Raw genomic sequence first — 20,590 nt, 5'->3', positions numbered from 1 at the left:
GTCATGAACATTACTAATAAAACCATAAATAAATCCACTAATATCACTTCTCAGGTGCAGCATGACATTTGACCCCAAATTCCCTCCACACACCGACCTGAAAACCCTTCACAAGTGCAGGTCATTTATAACTAGTCATTTGGACAGCAGTCGCTCCCGAGGGAGAGCGGGTCGTTCAGTAATCAGAAGGTTGCGGGTTTAATCCCGGCTGTTTGATATTTTTTCTAAACATTTTGACAGAAGTTACTGAAACTTGAGCAAAAACTAAATGGTCAGAATTTAACAAAAAATTGTGAAGTACAAACCATTTATTCAGAAGTGAAAACATTGGACACTGATGTTTTTCCTTTTCCTTTTTTGTAATAATAAAAACCCAAAACCCTATTTGATCACACAGAAGATAAAAAATACATCAAAACACTTTTGTTTTTGCCTTTTTTTAAACAGTTTCTTACTTCCCTATTTTTACACAAGAGGTCAGTGGTCAAAAGACCGATTAAAATCTATATTAAATCAGCCTTTCTATTCAATATTTAACTTTAATAAACCTGAGCTGAGTTTGTTATTCAGCCTTCCTCTTGGTCTTCCTTCTGCAGCAGCACCTCCGGAAACAGAACCTGCAGGTCTTGTCGAGGAGGAACAGGAGCAGCAGAACCACAGAGAGCAGGAAGCTCAGGACATCCAGGCTGTGATACTGCTACCAGGTGAGCTCGTGGGCCTGGACCCTCAGGTGCTTTGCTCCTTTGTGCCTCATGGTGAACTCGATCCAGAAAACCGCCTCGTCCAGAGGACTCATGGGTCTGTCGTGGTGGATTCTGGACAGTCTCATGGCACTTTCTTTGTAGCTGTGGATAAACAAGTTAACATAAAGAGTTATTCATAATGTATTGTCAGAGATTAACTTTTATCTCACAAACTGGGAATAATGAAAGGCACATTTGTAGTTTTGTACATTTAAGCTAGGTTACTCTTTCGGGCCATACAGTAAAAATTTACCACGAAAACAGGAAATTGAAGGGAAATATTTATTCTGGTAATAAAGTTAATGCTGACTCATCACCAAAAACGAAACAATTTTTTTTAAATCTTTAAAACAGACTTGGTGCAGGAATTTAAAAAATCTGACGTTGTGTCATCGATGACGGTGTTGATCGCATCTCTGAGGTCTTCAGATGTCAGTGAGTTTAATTCCACAACAACTGCAGCTCCTTTGGCTTTCATGTGCAGCATGTTGTCTGGCTGGTCAGCAAAAACTGGAATTCCCACCATGGGAACGCCGTGATAGATGGTCTCATAAACCCCGTTTGCACCTCCATGAGTGATAAAAGCTCTAGTTTTAGGGTGACCTGATGACGGGAGAAAAAGTTTACCGTATTTTCCGGACTACAAGCCGCTACTTTTTTTCCCCACGCTTTGAACCACGTGGGTTATAATGAGGTGTGGCTTTACTGAAGGTTTTCCTTCACCTGCCACCAGGGGGCGCTTTAGCAGGAAGTGAAACAGGTGGAAGTCAAAAGTGGAAATCGAAGAAAGCGCTCATTTTAATTTAGCACATTCAAGCAGCCGGCATGACGAAGAATCTTTTTCAAATCCATACCCCCTCATCATGGTAACTACACGTATGAGTTCATATGATGCCGCATTTAAGTTGAAGGCCATCGATCTGGCAGTAAAGGAGGGAAACAGTGCTGCCGCACGTAAGCTTGGCATGAATGAATCCATGGTTCGGCGCTGGAGACGGCAGCAGGAAGAACTCATTCAAGCCATCTTTACCCAGGGATGATGACAGCAACACGGACAGCGACACCGACATCGCCACAGAAATATGTGATGAAGCTCTTCTGAGGCTGTTCAACTCCGACACTGAAGAAGAGGACTTTAATGGTTTCAGTGCACAAGAGGAAGATGAATAAACTAATCGATAACTTTTCTGTTTTGTTTCATACTGATCGGTTCAGTTACGTTCAGTTAAACTACGTTTTCAATTCAGTAGCGATCAGCGGCTTTTAGCCCGGTGGGGCTTATATTGAGGTGCGCTCTATAGTCTGGAAATTACGGTAATTAACTTTAGAGAAGAAGATAAAGTATTTTATTTAAGACCTTTATTTGAATAAATACACACTCACCTAAAGGATTATTAGGAACACCACACTAATACGGTGTTTGACCCACTTTCACCTTCAGAACTGCCTTAATTCTACGTGGCATTGATCCAACAAGGTGCTGAAAGCATTCTTTAGAAATGTCGGCCATATTGACAGGATAGCATCTTCCAGTTGGGAGATGTGTGGGATGCACATCCAGGGCACGAAGCTCCCATTCCACCACATCCCCAAGATGCTCTATCGGGTTTAGATCTGGTAACTGTGGAGGCCGTTGTAGTACAGTGAACTCATCGTCATGTTCAAGAAACCAGTTAGAAATGATTGGAGCTTCATGACATGGTGCATTATCCTGCTGGAAGTAGCCATCAGAGGATGGGTACATGGTGGTCATGAAGGGATAGACATGGTCAGAAACAATGCTCAGGTGCCCAGTTGGCACTAAGGGGCCTAAAGTGTGTCAAGTAAACGTCCCCCACACCATGACACCACCACCACCAGCCTGCACAGTGGTAACAAGGCACGATGGATCCATGTTTTCATTCTGTTTATGCCAAATTCTGACTCCACCATTTGAATGTCTCAAATGAAATCGAGACTCCTCAGACCAGGCAACATTTTTCCAGTCTTCAACTGTCCAGTTTTGATGAGCTGGTGCAAACTGTGGCCTCTTTTTCCTAATTGTAGTGGAGATGAGTGGTACCCGGTGGGGTCTTCTGCTGTTGTAGCCCAACCACCTGAAGGTTGTGCATGTTGTGGCTTCACAGATGCTTTGCTGCATTCCTCGGTGGTAACGAGGGTTAGGCTCTTCTATCAGCTTGAATCAGTCGGCGCATTCTCCTCTGACCTCTAGCATCAACAAGGCATTTTCGCCCACAGGACTGCCGCATACTGGATGTTTTTCCCTTTTCACACCATTCTTTGTAAACCCTAGAAATGGTTGTGGGTGAAAATCCCAGTAACTGAGCAGATTGTGAAATACTCAGACCGGCCCGTCTGGCACCAACAACCACGCCACGCTCAAAAAAGCTTAAATCACCTTTCTTTCCTGTTCTGACCTTCAGTTTGGAGTTCAGGAGATGGTCTTGACCAGGACCACATCCCTAAATGCACTGAAGCAACTGCCTTGTGATTGGTTGATTAGATAATTGCATTAAGGAGAAGTTGAACAGGTGTTCCTAATAATCCTTTAGGTGAGTGTATAAAAATCTCATTTACAGATCTGTAGATCCTCCACTAGGGTGCAGTATGCATGTGCAGCACAGGTTGGTGTTGAGTTACAGTGGCATAATTTGATAAGTACAACTCCACAGCAATGACACACACACACACACACACACACACACACACACACACACACACACACACACACACACACACACACACACACACACACACACACACACACACACACACAGAGAGAGAGAGTCATTTACAATTTTATCAACATGTGTTTTAAACAGGAAAAACATGACTGTGTTTTGATGTAACAATAAATTTATAAATTATTTTAATAAAAAATAAACGCACCAGGACTTTATTTCCTGACATTTTTGTTACATTGTGATGTCAGTGGAGTAAGAGTGGTGCTGTATCCGTCCATCTCAAACCACCTGCAGGTGCTGTAAACTCCACTTTTCTCCTACAAGGGGCGCTGTAACCCCAACACAACAGCTGTAAGAAGCAGGGGTGCCTCATTTTAGTCACAAATTTGTAGGAATAAAATCTGAATTTTCTGCCATTTTACTCTTTATCATCAGTTCTGTGTTACCTTGCATAATAATCACTGGATTTTCTAGTTTTATACATTTCTCACCACATAAAAAAGAAAATGTTGGTTGTCCTGAGTAACCGGATCAATCACCATGTGCCTTTATTTTTCTTAGAAACAAACTAAAATCAGGGCATCAGACGTTTGTTCTTTAACAGCAAGACAACAAACTTTGTTTTGTAGAGATGCAGGATTGTTTATGGTTGTGTAATTACGCTCCTTGCCTTGTCTCTGTCCTACGTTTGCCTTTCTGACTGAATGAACGACTTCCTTTTCCTCTGAAACTTAAAGTATTGGACAAGCATTGATGTATATGTGGCAAGGTGGAGCAGCGAGGGCCAGGGCGGGATTCGATCCCCAGACTCCTGGGTGAAAGTCATACACTCTAACCAGTCAGCCAAAGGTCCATCCCATTGGCCAAGACGCCAGGGCGCATGATCAATCGGGACACTGTGACAGGATGCTCACACTGTCACATATAGTATATGGGTGGAGACGTATTTCATCACATATTTATGAAGTTCTTTGCACAAAATCACGGTCACAAAAATACATTTCAGCAGTCTTATTCTCGACATTTTCATTACCTTCCAGACTGAGTCCTACTGCACACTGGAAGCAAAAGCAGTGCAGAACGGCACCGCTGCAAATATACTCCATTATATTCAAACCAGCCATGGCGCGACAATTTTCAGAGGCGTGATGCCGCGCTGCTAAAGATAAGATCGGGTTCTATTTTTCCCGTTTATTCCAAACAACATCTACTGACAGATTTTGTGACATTTCTGACAACGCTTGAGTACTTTCTGTAGAACTTTGACATTCCCTGAAGATTAGAAAAAAAAACCCATCCTGCAGACCCAACCGTCGAGATGCTAGGAAAGCATGCAGCCTGATTTGTCAATCAGGGATTCATCAGGATAGCCCTGATGTTCTGAGCTCGTTTAGAGAAATGCCCCCCTGGATTGAGAACCATTGTGTGACATCAACCGACCAAATCATAATCCTTTCTTGGTTGGTCACCCAGATATTAAACTAATTGTTTTATAAGCAAAATAAATTTAAGATGCAGAGAGACATATTAAAGAGCAAGTCACCCCCAACCAGTCGTTCTCCGCTCCCACTTCCTGTTAGAAAAATGCAACAAATGCTGTTGCCTGGCAGACTGAGGGCAGAGCTGCTAACAAATACACAGACTCACAACGACATGATTCTGACATGGTTTTGGAGACGAGTTTAACCCAAGACATGTAGAATTCACCACTCACGAGTCAATTAGAAAAATTAAAGAATTTAACTTTTAAAAAATCGGGAACCGAGGGTGCACTGGATAAGGTCGAATGGGGATTGCAACGGAACCGCAGCGTCTGAGGAGGGGAGAGCAGAGGAACAGGTGAATCCAGGGAGGTAAGTCTGAACTAGGAAGGTGCAGAGTTAAGACTTACTGGAAGCTGGGGGCTGAGGAATTGGGGAGGGTAGGTGGAGTGCCGGTGTCGGTACAGGATCTGCTTGGGTGCAAGATCGGCTCGGGGTCCTTCGACTGCCGATAATGTCAAAGTACGGCAAACCCACTCGGACAAAATACACTACACATCTTTATACTGTTGGAAAGAATTTAGCAGATTCGTTATTAATATAATGTTTCTCACGACGTAAGTGTGTTTTTAATGGTATTTGTAAAATAAAACACTATATTGTATTCATAATGTTGAACTCCTCTTTGAGCACATCCCTTGAAGGATCATAGGTATTAGCAACACCTGTGAAATTGTATTTGACGGAAAGAAGTGTATCCCGTTTATTGAAGTATTTTGTGTTTAGAGTTTTTGATGTCTTGTCCATGCGTAGTTCAGGTACGCTCATAGCTGCTAGCCAAAACTCTGGAGTTAAAAGTTTTCTGGCTTTACTAAAATACCTGTCTGTACTTATTTGATTGATGGTAGTTTTACTTTCTGTTAGACTCCAAATGTAATCATTTGGCACTTTTCTAATTCATAATTTGTAATAATGTAATCGGTGATATTAGCATTAGCATTCCTATGGGTTTTTCCATGTATATTAGCATTGCGCTAACCACTCGCTGCCAAATTGCAGCCTTTGCGATTAGAAAATCTCCTTTTGTCACATTGCAATTTAATTGCACATGCAATTAATCATTCAGCCCTAATATACATGCAGCTCTATGCTAAAAGTGTATTTTCAAAGAGGTAATGATGGATTTCTTTGTAAAAGTTGTCCATCTTTCCAACAGAAAAATTTTCCTGGACCAACGTAACGTGATAACAACGTAACGTGATTACGTAATTTCCGTAAGGTTCATGTTCAGCCAATCACCTACTTTGACGTCATCGGCAGTCGAAGTACCCCGAGCCGATCTTGCACCTGAGCAGATCTTGTACCGACACCGGGGTGAATCCAAGAGGGGGTGTCCAGGAGAGCGGGCGCGAGGAGAGCGGGCCGGCAGGGAGGAGAGGAGAACGGTGAATGCTGCATCCAGGAGATTTATGGGGCACAGGTAAGTAATCCAGCGGGATCATGGAGATGCCCAAGTAGTCAATCAGAGGAGCCACAGGAAAACCAGAGAAGCTCCAGAAGCTTCAGAAGTCCAAGGAGATCCTGAGGAGTCAAGGTAAGGCCCACAAAACGATCCAAAAATCCTGGGAACCGGTAAGCACAAGTATATCTACAAGGGTTCTAAAATCCAAAAATAAATAGAGTTAACCTGGAGACACAAAGGGCTGGAACTACCAAGTTAATCATCCGGCATTGAGATGTGTTCTCCTCCTCCTCTTATAGCTGGACCCGCTGATAGTTAATGAGCTGCAGCTGGAGCCTCCCTCTCCTGAAACACAGCAGCTCAAAGATGGAACAAAAATGAGAGGAGCACTCACCCCGGCACATGACAATTTCTGCTGCGGCCTCTGTGACATCATAGAGTTCTGAGCATTCTGCCTAAGCAACACATTCTCACACCCGAAGCGGCCGAAACTGACGACGGGTGACCGAGCGTTTGTTTCCGACGCGCTGGGAGGCGACGCGCTGTGTCAGAGCATCGCTTTCCGACGCCCGTGGTAAAACGAACATTTCAAAGACATCTAACCTCTAACCTCTAGCGAATTAACCTTCCCCTCGCCTCCATCCTAACCTTAACCCTGTTTCTCTTTCTAAATTTCCTGTTGTAGCGTCATGAATGGCCTCTAATTTGTGACAAAGGACACATTTTCCCAGCAGGGTCAAGCTGGGTCGTTCTGTAGCTTTGCCCCACAGATTAACCACGCCAGGAGCCGTGATGTCTGCTGAAACCATCTTTATCTGCTGCTGTTCCGTCCCAAGATGAAGGACACTTCTAGTTTCACAATAATAATATTAAATAATAATTTTAATAAACTCTTGACTTTATTACTGTTATTACAACCATCATAAATAATCTCTTGATTCAGTAAACATGTATTTTAATAACTGAAATGACTTGTTATGCTTTGGGTATAATAATAGTTATCATTGATAATCCGTAATGTGTGGTCATTAAACCAGAAGGTCATCTTGCACGTTAACCAGCCACATTCGGAAGGGATCCAGGGTAAAGGGTAAAACCATCACGTCTTTACTCATGACCAAGCTTTCTGATGCTGAGAGTGGGCGTGTTCTGAGGGTTTTGTTAAAACCGAATCCCGCAGCAAAAAGTTCAGTTCTTGAACCATACAAGGAGACGAGGGACGGCCGCCCGAATCTCTACTAAGCATTCTGTCACGCTGATAGGATCGCTCTGAATAAATGCAACTGTAACCAGCTGACGCAAAACTCCTTCAGAGTTAAGCCAGACACTCGATACCGTGTACCCGCGACATCTCTGGACCAGAGGATCGGTTCTACCGGACCGAGTACCCCTGAGGCTGACAACATCCTCCTTGACCTCCGGATCCACACAGAGGGTCGTCTTGCTGGGTGAGGTAGCACACAGATGGTGTTTGATGTTGTTCTTCCTAAGAAACGACTCAGTTAGCTGCAAAATAACTTTCCACCCAGAAATGCTTCTCTCGCTGAAAGAAACCTTCTGAGATTCATTCACACATCAAAAAAACTCGCATTTTCATTTTAGCATCCAGTCACAGGTTTGCTTTTTAAAACAAGTTTTAATATCAAATTGTCTGTTCAAAAATGGTCATTTCTAAATTGTCATTTTTTAAGTGTTAGTAATAAATTCTTAACTTTAAAAACCTGACTCTTCTTTGAAATGAAACACAGAATGGTGCATATTTTTGGTTAATAAAAAGCAAAGATTCCTTTAAACTTCTGATTAAATAAATACACTTTTGCTATTAAATTTAATTATCTTAAATTAAACATTAATCTTTGGATTAAAAATAGACCAAGCTCGTTGGCATATGAACCTCTATCGAATATATAATATCCTAGATATTTATATATAATAGATGCTTCATTGTTAACTTGTCTGGATCTTTTCTAAGAATCTAACAAAGCTGATAGCAAACAGTGTTGATTCTAGTATGTAGTTAAACACGCTACACCGTTAACTGTGTTTGAGAAGAACGATAGAACAAGAAACACAGTTTTGCATGCTCAAGTGGGTTAAAGTTAGGATGGAGGTGAGGGGAAGGTTAAACAGCTCGAGGTTAAAGGTTAAATGTTGGTGAAATGTCCGTTTTACCACGTGAGTTGGGAGACGACACTCTGGCGCAGCGCGCCGCCTCTAATGTCATGTTGTGGTGAAGAAATCTAACCCACGACATACAGAATCAGATCTGAGGCGGTGTAAAATGTTTTTTAAAAGAATTTATTTAAAAGGGAAACCAAGGAAGCAGCGTAAAAGTAGCTGAGTTCTTGCACGAGGAAGCTGGTGCGGGAGAAGCTGTGGACAGATCGGAGTTAGATCCAATTTGCGGATGGCACAGGGAATCAGGCTTATGTGGAGGACTTACGGTCTGGAGAGGTGGGAACTGGTTTGAGGGAGGAGTGGTCCGGTCTGGGTAGCAGGGACTGAGATCCAGAAAAGAGACGTGGAGGGAGCTGAGCTTGGGGAGGTCCGGGGAGGTTAGGTGGGCAGCTGGAGGCGGGTCTGGCCAGGGGAGAGGCTGAGAGACGAGCGGAGTTGGAGATCCAAATGGTGTGGGCTCCAGAGTTCTGCCAGTCAGAGATGAGTGTGTAGGTTTGTCCAGGTAGAGTAATCATCCAGCGAAGTGTAGGAGTCTCCCAGCTGCTTAAATACCCCTGGCCCGCTGATGAGCAGATCTGCTGCAGCTTGGTCACCTCCAGACACGCCCACCTGCAGAGGGAAACTCAAAAGACAGGGAGTGACAGCAGGGAAATACCTCAGACCGTGACAGTACCCCCCCCTCAAGGGACGCCACCTGGCGGCCGAGCAGAGGAGGAGGAGGAGGAGGAGGAGGAGGAGCGGGCCAACTCGAAATCCCGAATGAGAGAGGGGTCATCGATCCATGACCTCGGGACCCACTGCCGGTGTTCCGGGCCATAACCCTCCCACTCGACCAGGTACTGGAAACCTCGGCCACGAGGTCGCACATCCAGAAGGCGCTGGACACGGTAACCGAGGCCCCCGTCAGCGAGACGCACAGGAGGCGGAGGGTCGACAGGAGGGCACAGGGAACTGGAGATGACAGGCTTAAGGAGGGAGACATGAAAAACGGGGTGGATCTTCATGTGGGACGGCAGATCCAAGCGGACGGAGGACGGGTTGACGACAGCAGAAATCGTGTAGGGACCGATGAATGTGGGGGAAAGTTTTCTGCAGTGGTCCTTTAATCTGATGTCCCTGGTGGAGAGCCAGACGCGCTGTCCAGGCGCATAGTCTGGGGCAGGACGCCGGTGCCGGTCGGCCAGACGCCGGTTGCGTTCTGCAGTCCTCTGTAGGGCCTGTTGCGTGGCCGCCCAAACCCGTCGGGCCCCCTTCAGGAACTGAGGAATGGAGGAAACTGTGGTGGGAAATACAGAAGGGAACAAACTGGGTTGAATACCTGTCGAGGCCTCGAAGGGGGATAGTCCAGTGGCGGAGGAGACATGGGCGTTATGGGCGTACTCGATCCAAGGAAGGTGGGTACTCCAACTGGAAGGGCTAGAAGAACACAGACAGCGGAGCATGGCTTCTACCTCCTGATTTAGTCTCTCGCATTGGCCATTTGACTGCGGATGAAAACCAGATGTTAGCGCCACCTTAGCCCCTAAGCAGGTGGCGAAGTCCCTCCACACCCTTGAGATAAACTGAGGGCCGCGGTCAGAAAGTATCTCCGCAGGAATGCCATGGAGCCTAAAAACATGCTTAACAAGCAAAGTGGCAGTGTCAGCGGCAGAAGGTAGAGCCTTTAGCGGCACTAGGTGACAAGCCTTGGAGAAACGGTCGATAATGGTCAAAATAACCGTAAAGCCTCGAGAAGGGGGAAGACCGGTGACAAAGTCTAGTGCAATATGGGACCAGGGCCTGGAGGGAATGGGTAGCGGATGTAATAGTCCAAAAGGGGGTTGGTTACTTCCCTTGTTGCGGGCACAGGTTTGGCAGGCGGAAACGTACTCCTTGACATCCTTAAACATTGTTGGCCACCAGAAGGACCTCCGGATTAAGGCTACGGTACGACTGATACCAGGATGGACAGAAAACTTGGCGGTGTGGGCCCAGTTAATCACCTTATGCCTGACGGAAGGCGGAACAAACAGGGTGCGGTTGGGTACCTGATTGGGACAGGGGTAGTTCTTTTGAGCCTCGAGCACCTGATCCCGTATCTCCCAGGTAACGGCTCCCAGGACACAATCCGGTGGTATGATGGTAGTGGGCTCGGGATCCGAATTCACCGAGAACTGTCGTGAGAGAGCGTCGGGCTTGATGTTCTTGTTGCCTGGTCTGTAGGAAATGATAAAGTGAAAACGTGAGAAGAACAGGGCCCACCTGGATTGACGTGGGTTGAGTCTCTTAGCTTCTTTGAGGTAGGAGAGATTTTTATGATCCGTCCATATCACAATGGGGTGCTCAGCTCCCTCCAGCCAGTGCCTCCACTCCTCCAAGGCGAGTTTCACAGCTAGGAGCTCACGATCTCCCACATCGTAATTTCTCTCGGCAGGAGAGAGGCGCCGTGAGAAGAAGGCGCAGGGATGGAGGCGGTGATCTGTGGGGGAGGTTTGAGAAAGCACAGCCCCGACTCCAGTGTCCGAGGCGTCAACCTCGAGAGTAAACTGCTTTGCAGGGTCTGGACGGGTGAGAATAGGGGCCTGAATGAACCTCTCCTTTAAGTCACAGAAACTCCTGGAGGCTTCAGCATCCCAAATGAAAGGCCTCTTAACTGAGGTTAGTTGTGTTAAAGGGGCGGCTATCTGGCTGTACCCTTTAATAAACCGACGATAGAAATTTGCGAAACCCAAAAATCTCTGTAGCTGTTTGCGTGTGGAAGGAGTTGGCCAGTCTTTAACTGCCTGCACCTTTTCGGGGTCAGGTCCCAGCCTTCCACTCTCCAGTACAAAACCCAGAAACTTAACAGATGGGGCATGAAACTCGCATTTCTCCGCCTTAACGTAGAGCCGATTCTCGAGTAGGCGTTGGAGAACGGCTCGGACATGACCGGTGTGTTCCTCGGGGGTCCTCGAAAAAATCAAAATGTCATCCAGATATACTGTGACAAACTTGTTCAGGTAGTCACTCAAAACAGTGTTAACCAGGTTCTGAAAAACGGCAGGTGCGTTCGTGAGGCCAAAAGGCATGACTAAATACTCAAAATGTCCTATTGGTGTTTTGAAAGCCGTCTTCCACTCATCTCCCTCTCTGATGCGAACCAGATGGTAAGCATTTCTAAGATCCAGCTTAGTGAATATGGTCGCATCTTGTATGGGTTCAAAAGTGGATGACAGTAAGGGTAATGGATACTTGTTTCTCACCGTGATTTGGTTTAAACCGCGGTAGTCGATGCAAGGCCTCAGGGTGCCGTCCTTCTTGGAGACAAAGAAGAAGCCAGCACCCAGAGGAGAGGTGGAAGGCCGAATTATGCCGGATGCCAGGGACTCGGAGATGTACTTTTCCATACTTTCACGTTCAGGCTTGGAGATGCTGTAGAGACGGCTAGAGGGAAGAGGTGCTGCAGGGAGAAGATCTATAGCACAATCGTAAGGGCGGTGAGGTGGTAATGAGGACGCTTTATGTTTAGAAAATACCTGCTGGAGGTCGTGATATTCAGGCGGAACCCCGGTGAGGTCGGGTGGTGTGGTCTTCAGGGCTCGAGGCTCGGAACTAGAACTGGCTGGTCCCAAACAGGTTAAATGACAGTTATTGCTCCACATCTCCACTTGGTTTGTGACCCAGTTAATACGGGGGTTATGGTTCTTAAGCCAGGGATGACCCAGGACCACAGGAGACTGAGGGGAAGGAAATACAAAAAAGGTGAGTTCTTCACTGTGGTTACCTGACGTCATAAGGTGAATGGGTGCAGTCTTGTGAGTGATAGAGGTGAGGGAGCCTCCGTCCAGAGAGGATACACGGTAGGGTGTTTGTAGAGGGAAAGTGGTAACCAGGAGTTGCTCCACTAGCTGTTGGTCAAGAAGATTTAATTCACAGCCAGAGTCAACTAATGCGAGAGAGGGAAGAGTAATGTGATTATGTGACAGAGAACATTCCAGCAAACACCGAGAGTTTGAATCTGACCGATAACCTCCCACCAGTACTCTCGGGGCTACTGATGGGACCTGGAGTTTAACTGCTTGGGGCAGTTGGCCACAAAATGTCCAGACATGCCGCAATACAAACACACCCCTGAACTCATGCGCTTGTTTCTCTTCTCTTGGGTTAATTTAGCTCGACCAATCTGCATGGGCTCACTGGGGGGCGGAGCTGGAGCTGCTGGATACACGTTTTGCGGGCAGTTAAGGCGAGAAGGTAAGGGGAAGTTGTTACCTCTTTGGCGTACCTTATGTCTCTTCTCCATCCTACTGCACAGTGCGATAAGGCTCTCGAGATCAGGTGGTTCCTGGCAGAAAGCGAGTTGATCCTGAAGCTGCTCGTTAAGAGCCTGGGTGAACGCCCCCTTAAGTGAGGCTTCATCGAGGGTGGAAGTGGCGGCTAGGGTCCGAAACTCTATGGCAAAATCCTCGATTGAGAGCTTCCCTTGACGTAAGCTCCAAATCTGTCTGGCCACTTCAGCCGCTGACTCAGGTTTGTCAAAAGTCATTTTAAAATCCGCCAGAAACTCATCCAACGGACTCTTAAGGAAGTGCGGGTTCCGGCTTTTTGCCTCCGCCCACCGGAGTGCCTTACCTCGTAGAAGACCGATGATGTAGGAGATCTTAATTTCATCGGTGTAAAAAGACTCCGGAGATCGCTGGAAAGCCAGCTGGCATTGGAGGAGAAAACCTCGACAAACCTCCCGGTTGCCGTCAAACGTCTCCGGTGGAGGAGAGGTAGCGACCCGGAAGCTGGGCAGACTGGATGGTGCAGGAAGAACGGGTCCGGGCAGACTCTGAGCGGGGGATGAGGCTTGCTCCGGGGAGGTGAGTCTGTGGCTTAATTCCTTTACCATCGTTCCTACTTCAAACAAGGTGTGGTTAGTGTGGGAGAGTTGATCAGACAGAGCTTGGAGTGAATCACTGTGCTGAGCTAGGGTGGCGGAAATGACAGAGGGAACTGATTCTGTACTGAGGTTAGAGGAATGGCTGGATGATTCTGTCATGTTGTGGTGAAGAAATCTAACCCACGACATACAGAATCAGATCTGAGGCGGTGTAAAATGTTTTTAAAAAGAATTTATTTAAAAGGGAAACCAAGGAAGCAGCGTAAACGTAGCTGAGTTCTTGCACGAGGAAGCTGGTGCGGGAGAAGCTGTGGACAGATCGGAGTTAGATCCAATTTGCGGATGGCACAGGGAATCAGGCTTATGTGGAGGACTTACGGTCTGGAGAGGTGGGAACTGGTTTGAGGGAGGAGTGGTCCGGTCTGGGTAGCAGGGACTGAGATCCAGAAAAGAGACGTGGAGGGAGCTGAGCTTGGGGAGGTCCGGGGAGGTTAGGTGGGCAGCTGGAGGCGGGTCTGGCCAGGGGAGAGGCTGAGAGACGAGCGGAGTTGGAGATCCAAATGGTGTGGGCTCCAGAGTTCTGCCAGTCAGAGATGAGTGTGTAGGTTTGTCCAGGTAGAGTAATCATCCAGCGAAGTGTAGGAGTCTCCCAGCTGCTTAAATACCCCTGGCCAGCTGATGAGCAGATCTGCTGCAGCTTGGTCACCTCCAGACACGCCCACCTGCAGAGGGAAACTCAAAAGACAGGGAGTGACAGCAGGGAAATACCTCAGACCGTGACATTTAAACACGTTGGAAACAAACGCTTGGTCACCGTTCGTCAGTTTCAGCCACTTCAGGTGTGAGAATGTGTTGGCCTAAGATATCTAATTACTTACATTTTTATTTCATGTTCAACATTTTAGTTTCACACGTCCAGCTGTCAAAGCCTGGCTCTACATGTCTGCTCCCCACAGCTCAGTTCTGTTCAGGTTATTTATAAAGCGCCAATCCACAACAAGGGTCGTCTCAGAGCCCTTTACAGAGCCAGCGTTCCAGTTCAATTCAATTCAAATTCAAAAATACTTTATTAATCCCAGAGGGAAATTGATTGCTGTAGTAGCTCAGAATAATAATAATAATAATCAAGTCATCAAAGAGTTGTTGTATATTACAATGGCTGTTGGCAGGAAGGATCTCCAGTAGCGGTCAGTGTTGCAGCGAAACTGAAGAAGCCTCTGACTGAAGACACTCTTCTGTTGTCGGACAGTCTTGTGAAGAGAATGCTCAGGGTTGTCCATCATTTTCTTGATTTTCTGGAGAATCCTTCTTTGCATTATCTCCTCCAGTGGTTCCACAGTCGTCCCCAGAACAGAACCAGCCTTTTTTATTAGGCTGTTGAGCCTTTTCAGCAGTGGCGGCTGGTGAAAAATATTTTGGTGGGGCTGTGCTATTTTTTTTTAAACAAACTTGTGCTTTCTGAGCTTTGTGCACAACTTCACTATTTCCTGAATTAAGCACAGCTCTTTTATTTCCTGTCTTACATCATTGGACAAACTGATTAATCCAGGTGTGTCTGACTATTGGCAAACTGCCTTGCGGACCAAGGTTGAAAAATACTGCATTAAATTGCACATAAAATAACATGACCATAAATGGTAAATAGGCAATGCAAGAGGCAAGTAACAAAACCATTTTGTTTAATTTCAACATTTGAGTGAACACGAAAAATTATGAGCAGGTCACTGTTACAGTAATGGTAGTAAACACTACTTAGACAAAATGCCGGAAATTTACACTGTTAGGACTTATGGAAAGTGGAAACACTTTCATAGGAAATAATGTCATCAGTATCCTCTTACAAATGTCATATTTCCCACTTTTGGGGACAATAAAACATTTCTGGTTCTCAATGAGATGTTTTTACTTCAAATGTAAAAACATCTCATTGAGAATCAGAAATGTTTTATTGTCCCAAAAGCTGGGAAATTTGTTTGCTGCAGCAGAAGTGTAACAAGTTAAATGGAATCAGATTGATGTATGTACAAATTTACTTGAAATACACATTTACATGATTAAATATGTATAATAAGTATGTGTGTTGAAATGTGTTTTTACAGTTATTGCACATTAAACAATGTACATGTTATTAAACAAATGTCCCGGTTTGTGGGTCAACCAAGGATTTCTGATTCTGATTGTCTTGTTTACAGAAATGTAATGTACAGCTTACCTCTGCACCCAGCTGCTGTTCTCCCTGTCCAAACATCCTCCGTTTCTTTGTTGGCTGCTGCACTGATGCGCTGCAGTCCTCAGTCAGAGAATGAATGGGGTCCCCAATGAGACACAAGTTCCACATCCACCTTCTGTGGATCCCAGCCGTTTTGAATAACAAACACAGAAAGCAAAATAACGCATTAGCGTGATTGCATCCAGCTAGCCACTGCTTCCTGGTGTACCAATTTTGGGAGAAGCGTCGTGTGTACAGTTTACCCTTCTCCTTGTCCTGCTGGCTTATCTTTACGTCGGGCTGATCTGGTCCAAGCTCTTTGACATTAAATTTTTCCACCATAGTTCTCCTCTCGAACGGATACTGGAGAAGAGACCGAACTGAATTCAGTGGCTGCTGAGATCCGGTCTCCATGCTGCTGGTTGTAGGCGCACTGGCGTCCATGTCTACGTCTGCGTCACGACCGTCACGAGTCACGACCAAAAACGTGCTGGAGTCGAGACTCTCCGAGTTCTACCGAACACCAACGAAAGCCTTAGCGGTAGCTCTATCGCCCATCATGCTTCTGAAACAACGTCGACGCTGACTGGATACATTCCCATTCCTACCCTTTGATTTTCTTGTCAGCAATTGGACAACTGGTCCCGTCTTGTTTGGGCGATTGAAAAACAGCACACAGCCTCCACCCCTCGGCAGAGACCGGCAGAGATCGGCAGAGACCAATATAGATATATATATATATGATTTATTTTTGTTACAAAACACACAATTAACTTAGAATATGTGATTATTGTTAATTTTATTTATTTATTTTTTTAAATAAAAATTAAAAACACTGGGGAAACTGGGAGGGCGGCGCCCTATCGCCCTCTACTGGCCAGCCGCCACTGCTTTTCAGGTCCCTGCTTCTGATGCTGCTAACCCAACAGACGATGGCTGAAGAGATTACACTCTCAACAACAGACTTGTAGAAGATCTGCAGCATCTTGCTACAGACATTGAAGGACCTAAGCGTCCTCAAGAAGTGCAGTCTGCTGTGTCCCTTCTTGTAAACGGCTTCGCTGTTCTTTCTCCAGTCCAGTCTGTTGTCCAGGTGAACTCCAAGGTGTTTGTATTCCTCAACCACCTCCACTTCTTCTCCCATGATGGAAACAGTGTTTGACTCCACCCTGCTTCTTCTGAAGTCTAAAATCATCTCCTTTGTTTTGTTCACATTCAAGGTCAGACGATTGTTTCCACACCATGCCACAAAGCGCTCCACCAGCTCTCTGTACTCAGCTTCCTGTCCATCTCTGATACACCCAACAACTGCAGAGTCATCTGAGTATTTCTGTCTCTTGGCAAATAATATGGGCGACAACTTACTGCCAAGAGTTCAACACCTGGGCTGCAGAGACGACATTTCACTGAAACATGACCTGGATGGCACCATCTGTTGTTGACAAGCACTGCCACTCCACCTCCTTTTCTTTTCCCGCTACTCTTCAGATCTCTGTCTGCTCGTACAGTCTGGAATCCTGGCAGAGAGACGCTGGAATCGGGGATATGGTCCTGCAGCCACGTCTCAGTGAAGCACATAACACTGCACTGCCGATACTCTGGCTGAGTCCTTGAAAGGGCTTGGAGTTCATCCATCTTGTTGGCCAGTGATCTCACATTGCCCATTATGATCGATGGAAGAGATGGTTTGGGCGTTTTAGCTCATTTGGGATTTGTGGCTTCAGTTGAGGTATTATTTCAGCCTTCCCAATGTTAATCAGCTGCTCCCGATTGTAAACCAGCTTGTTGCCATGGTTACACATCATAACATTATAACAAATGCTCAAAAAGTGAAAAAATAGCAGTAAAAATCCTCAAAGCTTCACAGCACCAGAAACAGAAAAGTAAAATGTCCAAAAAAAACTAAAGTTTTTCTTGAGAAACTAGAAGAAAAAAAGTCCAAGAAAAGGCAAAACTTACATAAAGTCAACAGAGCTACTCCAACATGCAACCACCCAGAGCAGCGCAGTTCCGGAAAAAAAAAATAAAAAAATTCTACTGATTCAAAAGTGCTTTGAGTTCAGCTCATTTTTCCAGTCATTTAAAGGTTTTCTACCTAAGGAAACGCAGCAGATTGCATGGAGTCACCCACTTTTTGTGTCAGAGGCTTTCCAGCAATCCCCACACTAAGCAAGCATGTTTCTATGTTAAAGAAAGCTGCATCAGTTACTCACTCACTCACACCCAGAGACATGTTAGGGTCACTAGTTAACCCTACGTGTGTGTGTGGGGGGAACCGGAGCGCCCGGAGTAAACCCACGCATTCATGATGGGGAACTAATTGTCCATCAGGAAGCCCCTTTTTTTTCTGCTGTGCTTGTGTGCTCTAAAGGGGTGTTGCATCTAAGATTAGATATTCACTCACTCACACACTCACTCACTCACTCACTCACTCACACAAAAATGCCTAGATTTAGAGAAGGCTAATGCTAATTTTCGTGAGGTCACAGCTGGGGTTTAAACTGGTGACGTCATCATGAAGCCCGAGTGTTTTGGGGGTCAGATGCTAATTTAAGGCCTAACTTTATGTTTCCGTAGACACGCCGGAGTGAGAAACTTCTTGAAGCGCCTCCACAATGAAACATTCTGGTTCCTGACTGTTTGTGGAACGCTGTCTTTGGGAGAAGGCTCGTTTTCATGAAGACTTCTGCTTGCTTCCACTGAATCTATCTGTTCTGCAGGTGGAGAGCAAACATCATGTCCCATCTCGTAATCCTCGTCAGGCTCCAGACTCTCAGAAGTTTGTTCCTGAGGTTCACACAGAGAAGCTTCCTCTACCAGCTGGTACGTGAAGGCTTCCAGCTCCTCAGACAGCTTCTCGTCTGGCTCAGGCGTGTTCTTCCCGGAGTTAAAGGTCTCCAGTTGTTCTGAGAGATCATGGTTGATTTTCTCCAGATCTCTAATTTGTGTCTCTAAGTCCTCGTTGAACGAGTCCTTGTTCTGAATCTCCTGTCCCAGCCGGACTTTCAGCTCTGACTCCTGTTTTAAACGCTGTTGCTGGTCTTCAATCAGATGTTCTCGTTCCTCCAGCTGAGTTTTGAGAGTCTGAATTGTAATTTTGAAGGTCTCTGCATTACTCTGGTAGTAATCCAGTCCCTCTTCTAGTTCACTCATTTCTACCTTTAATTTCTCATAAACGTTGTCTTTGTTCCGCTGGATTTTCTGCTGCTGATCAAACTTGGATCTCAGCAGCTCAGATTCCCGTCTGAGTCGCTTTTGGAGGTTTTCCAGCAGATTATCTTTCTCCTTCAGCTGTAAGTTTACCTCCTGCATCATTTTGTTGCAGGACTCTGCCTCACCTCGGTAATAATCCAGTTTCTGTTTGAGTTCATCAATCAGAGTTCTGGATTTTTTGCACTCGCTCTCTACCGTTGAGCTTATTTCAGCTTGGTCACTGAGACTTGTGTCCAGGCGAGACAGCCGTAGGTGTTCCGAGCCGACTGTCTGGAAAAGGGAATCGAAAGTCGGATGCCGACATCCAGACGACTCCTGCTGGACTGGCTCAGCTAATCTGAGACTGGGTCCCAGCTGAGTTTCGTCCTCTGAACTGGGTTCACATTCCCCACAGAGAGAAGCCTTTTCTCCGTCCTCCTCAGAAAGCGTCTCCTCTGCCTCGTTCGTCTCAGAGAAGATACTTTTCATCTCGTCTACCAGAACACCGTTTATAATCTCTAAATCTCTGATTTGTTCATGTAAAGCCTCGGTGAGCGAGTCTTTATTCTGTTTCTCCTCTTCCAGCTGCAGTCTCAGCTCTGACTCCAGTCCTAACTGGTTTTGCAAACTTTCAGAAACATTTAGTTTTTCCTCCAACTTAATTTTCAAAGCCTGAATTGTAGTTTTGCAGGTCTCAGCGTTAAGCTGGTAGTAATCCAGACGCTCTTTCAGTTCACTAATTTCTTCTCTTAGTTTCTGATCAACTTTGTTCCTAATCTGGTCGTTTATCTTCCCCTGTTCAAATCTACGTCTCAGCTGGGATTCCTGCTTTAAAAGATTTTGCAGATTTTCACACACAGTTGCTTTCTTCTTCAGTTTGGTCTCTAAAGCCTGCAGGGTGACCTTGCAGGTCTCTGCGTTGTCTTGATAAACGTCCAGTTCTTGTTCCAGGACGGTAATTATGTCGTTGTATTTTTCCAATTCAGTCTCTGCTTGTAACGTTTGCTGCTTTTCATCACTTAACCATTTCTCCGTGATTAAAAGCTGAGACTGGACTTTCTCCAAGAGCGCCATATGGGAAAAATAAATTTTGGGGTGTTTACACCCAGATAATTCCCGCTGAAGCTCCTCAGATGAAAAATGTAGAATAGACATGATTCTAGAGGCTCTTGGTCTTTTATCAAACTCAGAAAAAAGGTTTGAGGTTGTAAAAGACGATTGTCTCAGAGAGTCGATGTGTCGCACACCAGCAGTCGGCTGCTAATGAAGTGGGAGCCGGCTGATGCTAGATAATAGGACTCTGAGCCTTTATGACGTCACTTCAAAGGATCACGTGGGTGGGGTGAAAGAAGGAGCAGTAGTAGGCACTGGTGGTCATAGTAACCCAAATGGGCGGAGCCTAACTTTAATGCATTTATCTCAGTCTGGACCATCGACGCTCCAGTGTTAACATTAACAGCAGCACCTGAACGCCCCTTTCTTTAACTTTATATGTAATAAAAATGAACTTTAACCTGAACCAACGTATTTCTTTCAGAAAATGTGAAAAATTTCTCTTTTTTTTCAAAATGTTGGCTTATAAGTCCTTTTGTCCCACATTTTGAATTTTTTGTCATATTTTATTATTTATCTCAATTATAACGTATTACAATAACACAACACCAATGTTTAAAATGCATCATTTTGGAGCAGCAGAGCTGTTTTTGTCAAAAACAACGTAAATGAGAAAGGGGGGGGGGGGGGGGGGGCTGTGTCACGTTGAAGAAAATGTCGAGCAGAGCTAGAATTACGAAGCCCT

At 45.5% G+C, this 20,590-nt stretch overlaps 1 protein-coding gene across 1 annotated transcript; it reads right to left on the bottom strand.

The window, feature by feature from the left end:
- Window positions 1-421: 421 nt before the first annotated feature.
- On the bottom strand, window positions 422-16,236 carry LOC139072295 (uncharacterized). The gene is made up of 2 exons (XM_070555947.1): window positions 15,604-16,236; window positions 422-845 (listed from the first exon to the last, which is right to left on the bottom strand). The coding sequence occupies exons 1-2, from the start codon at window positions 16,042-16,044 to the stop codon at window positions 567-569; spliced, it is 720 nt and encodes a 239-aa protein (XP_070412048.1). The 5' UTR covers window positions 16,045-16,236; the 3' UTR covers window positions 422-566.
- Window positions 16,237-20,590: the final 4,354 nt, after the last annotated feature.

The sequence above is a fragment of the Nothobranchius furzeri genome, chromosome 10, assembly GCF_043380555.1.
Source record: "Nothobranchius furzeri strain GRZ-AD chromosome 10, NfurGRZ-RIMD1, whole genome shotgun sequence".
Taxonomy (NCBI): Eukaryota; Metazoa; Chordata; class Actinopteri; order Cyprinodontiformes; family Nothobranchiidae; genus Nothobranchius; species Nothobranchius furzeri.
The sequence above is the reverse complement of the archived record's forward strand: the minus strand, read 5'-3'. Positions and strand labels throughout refer to the sequence as shown.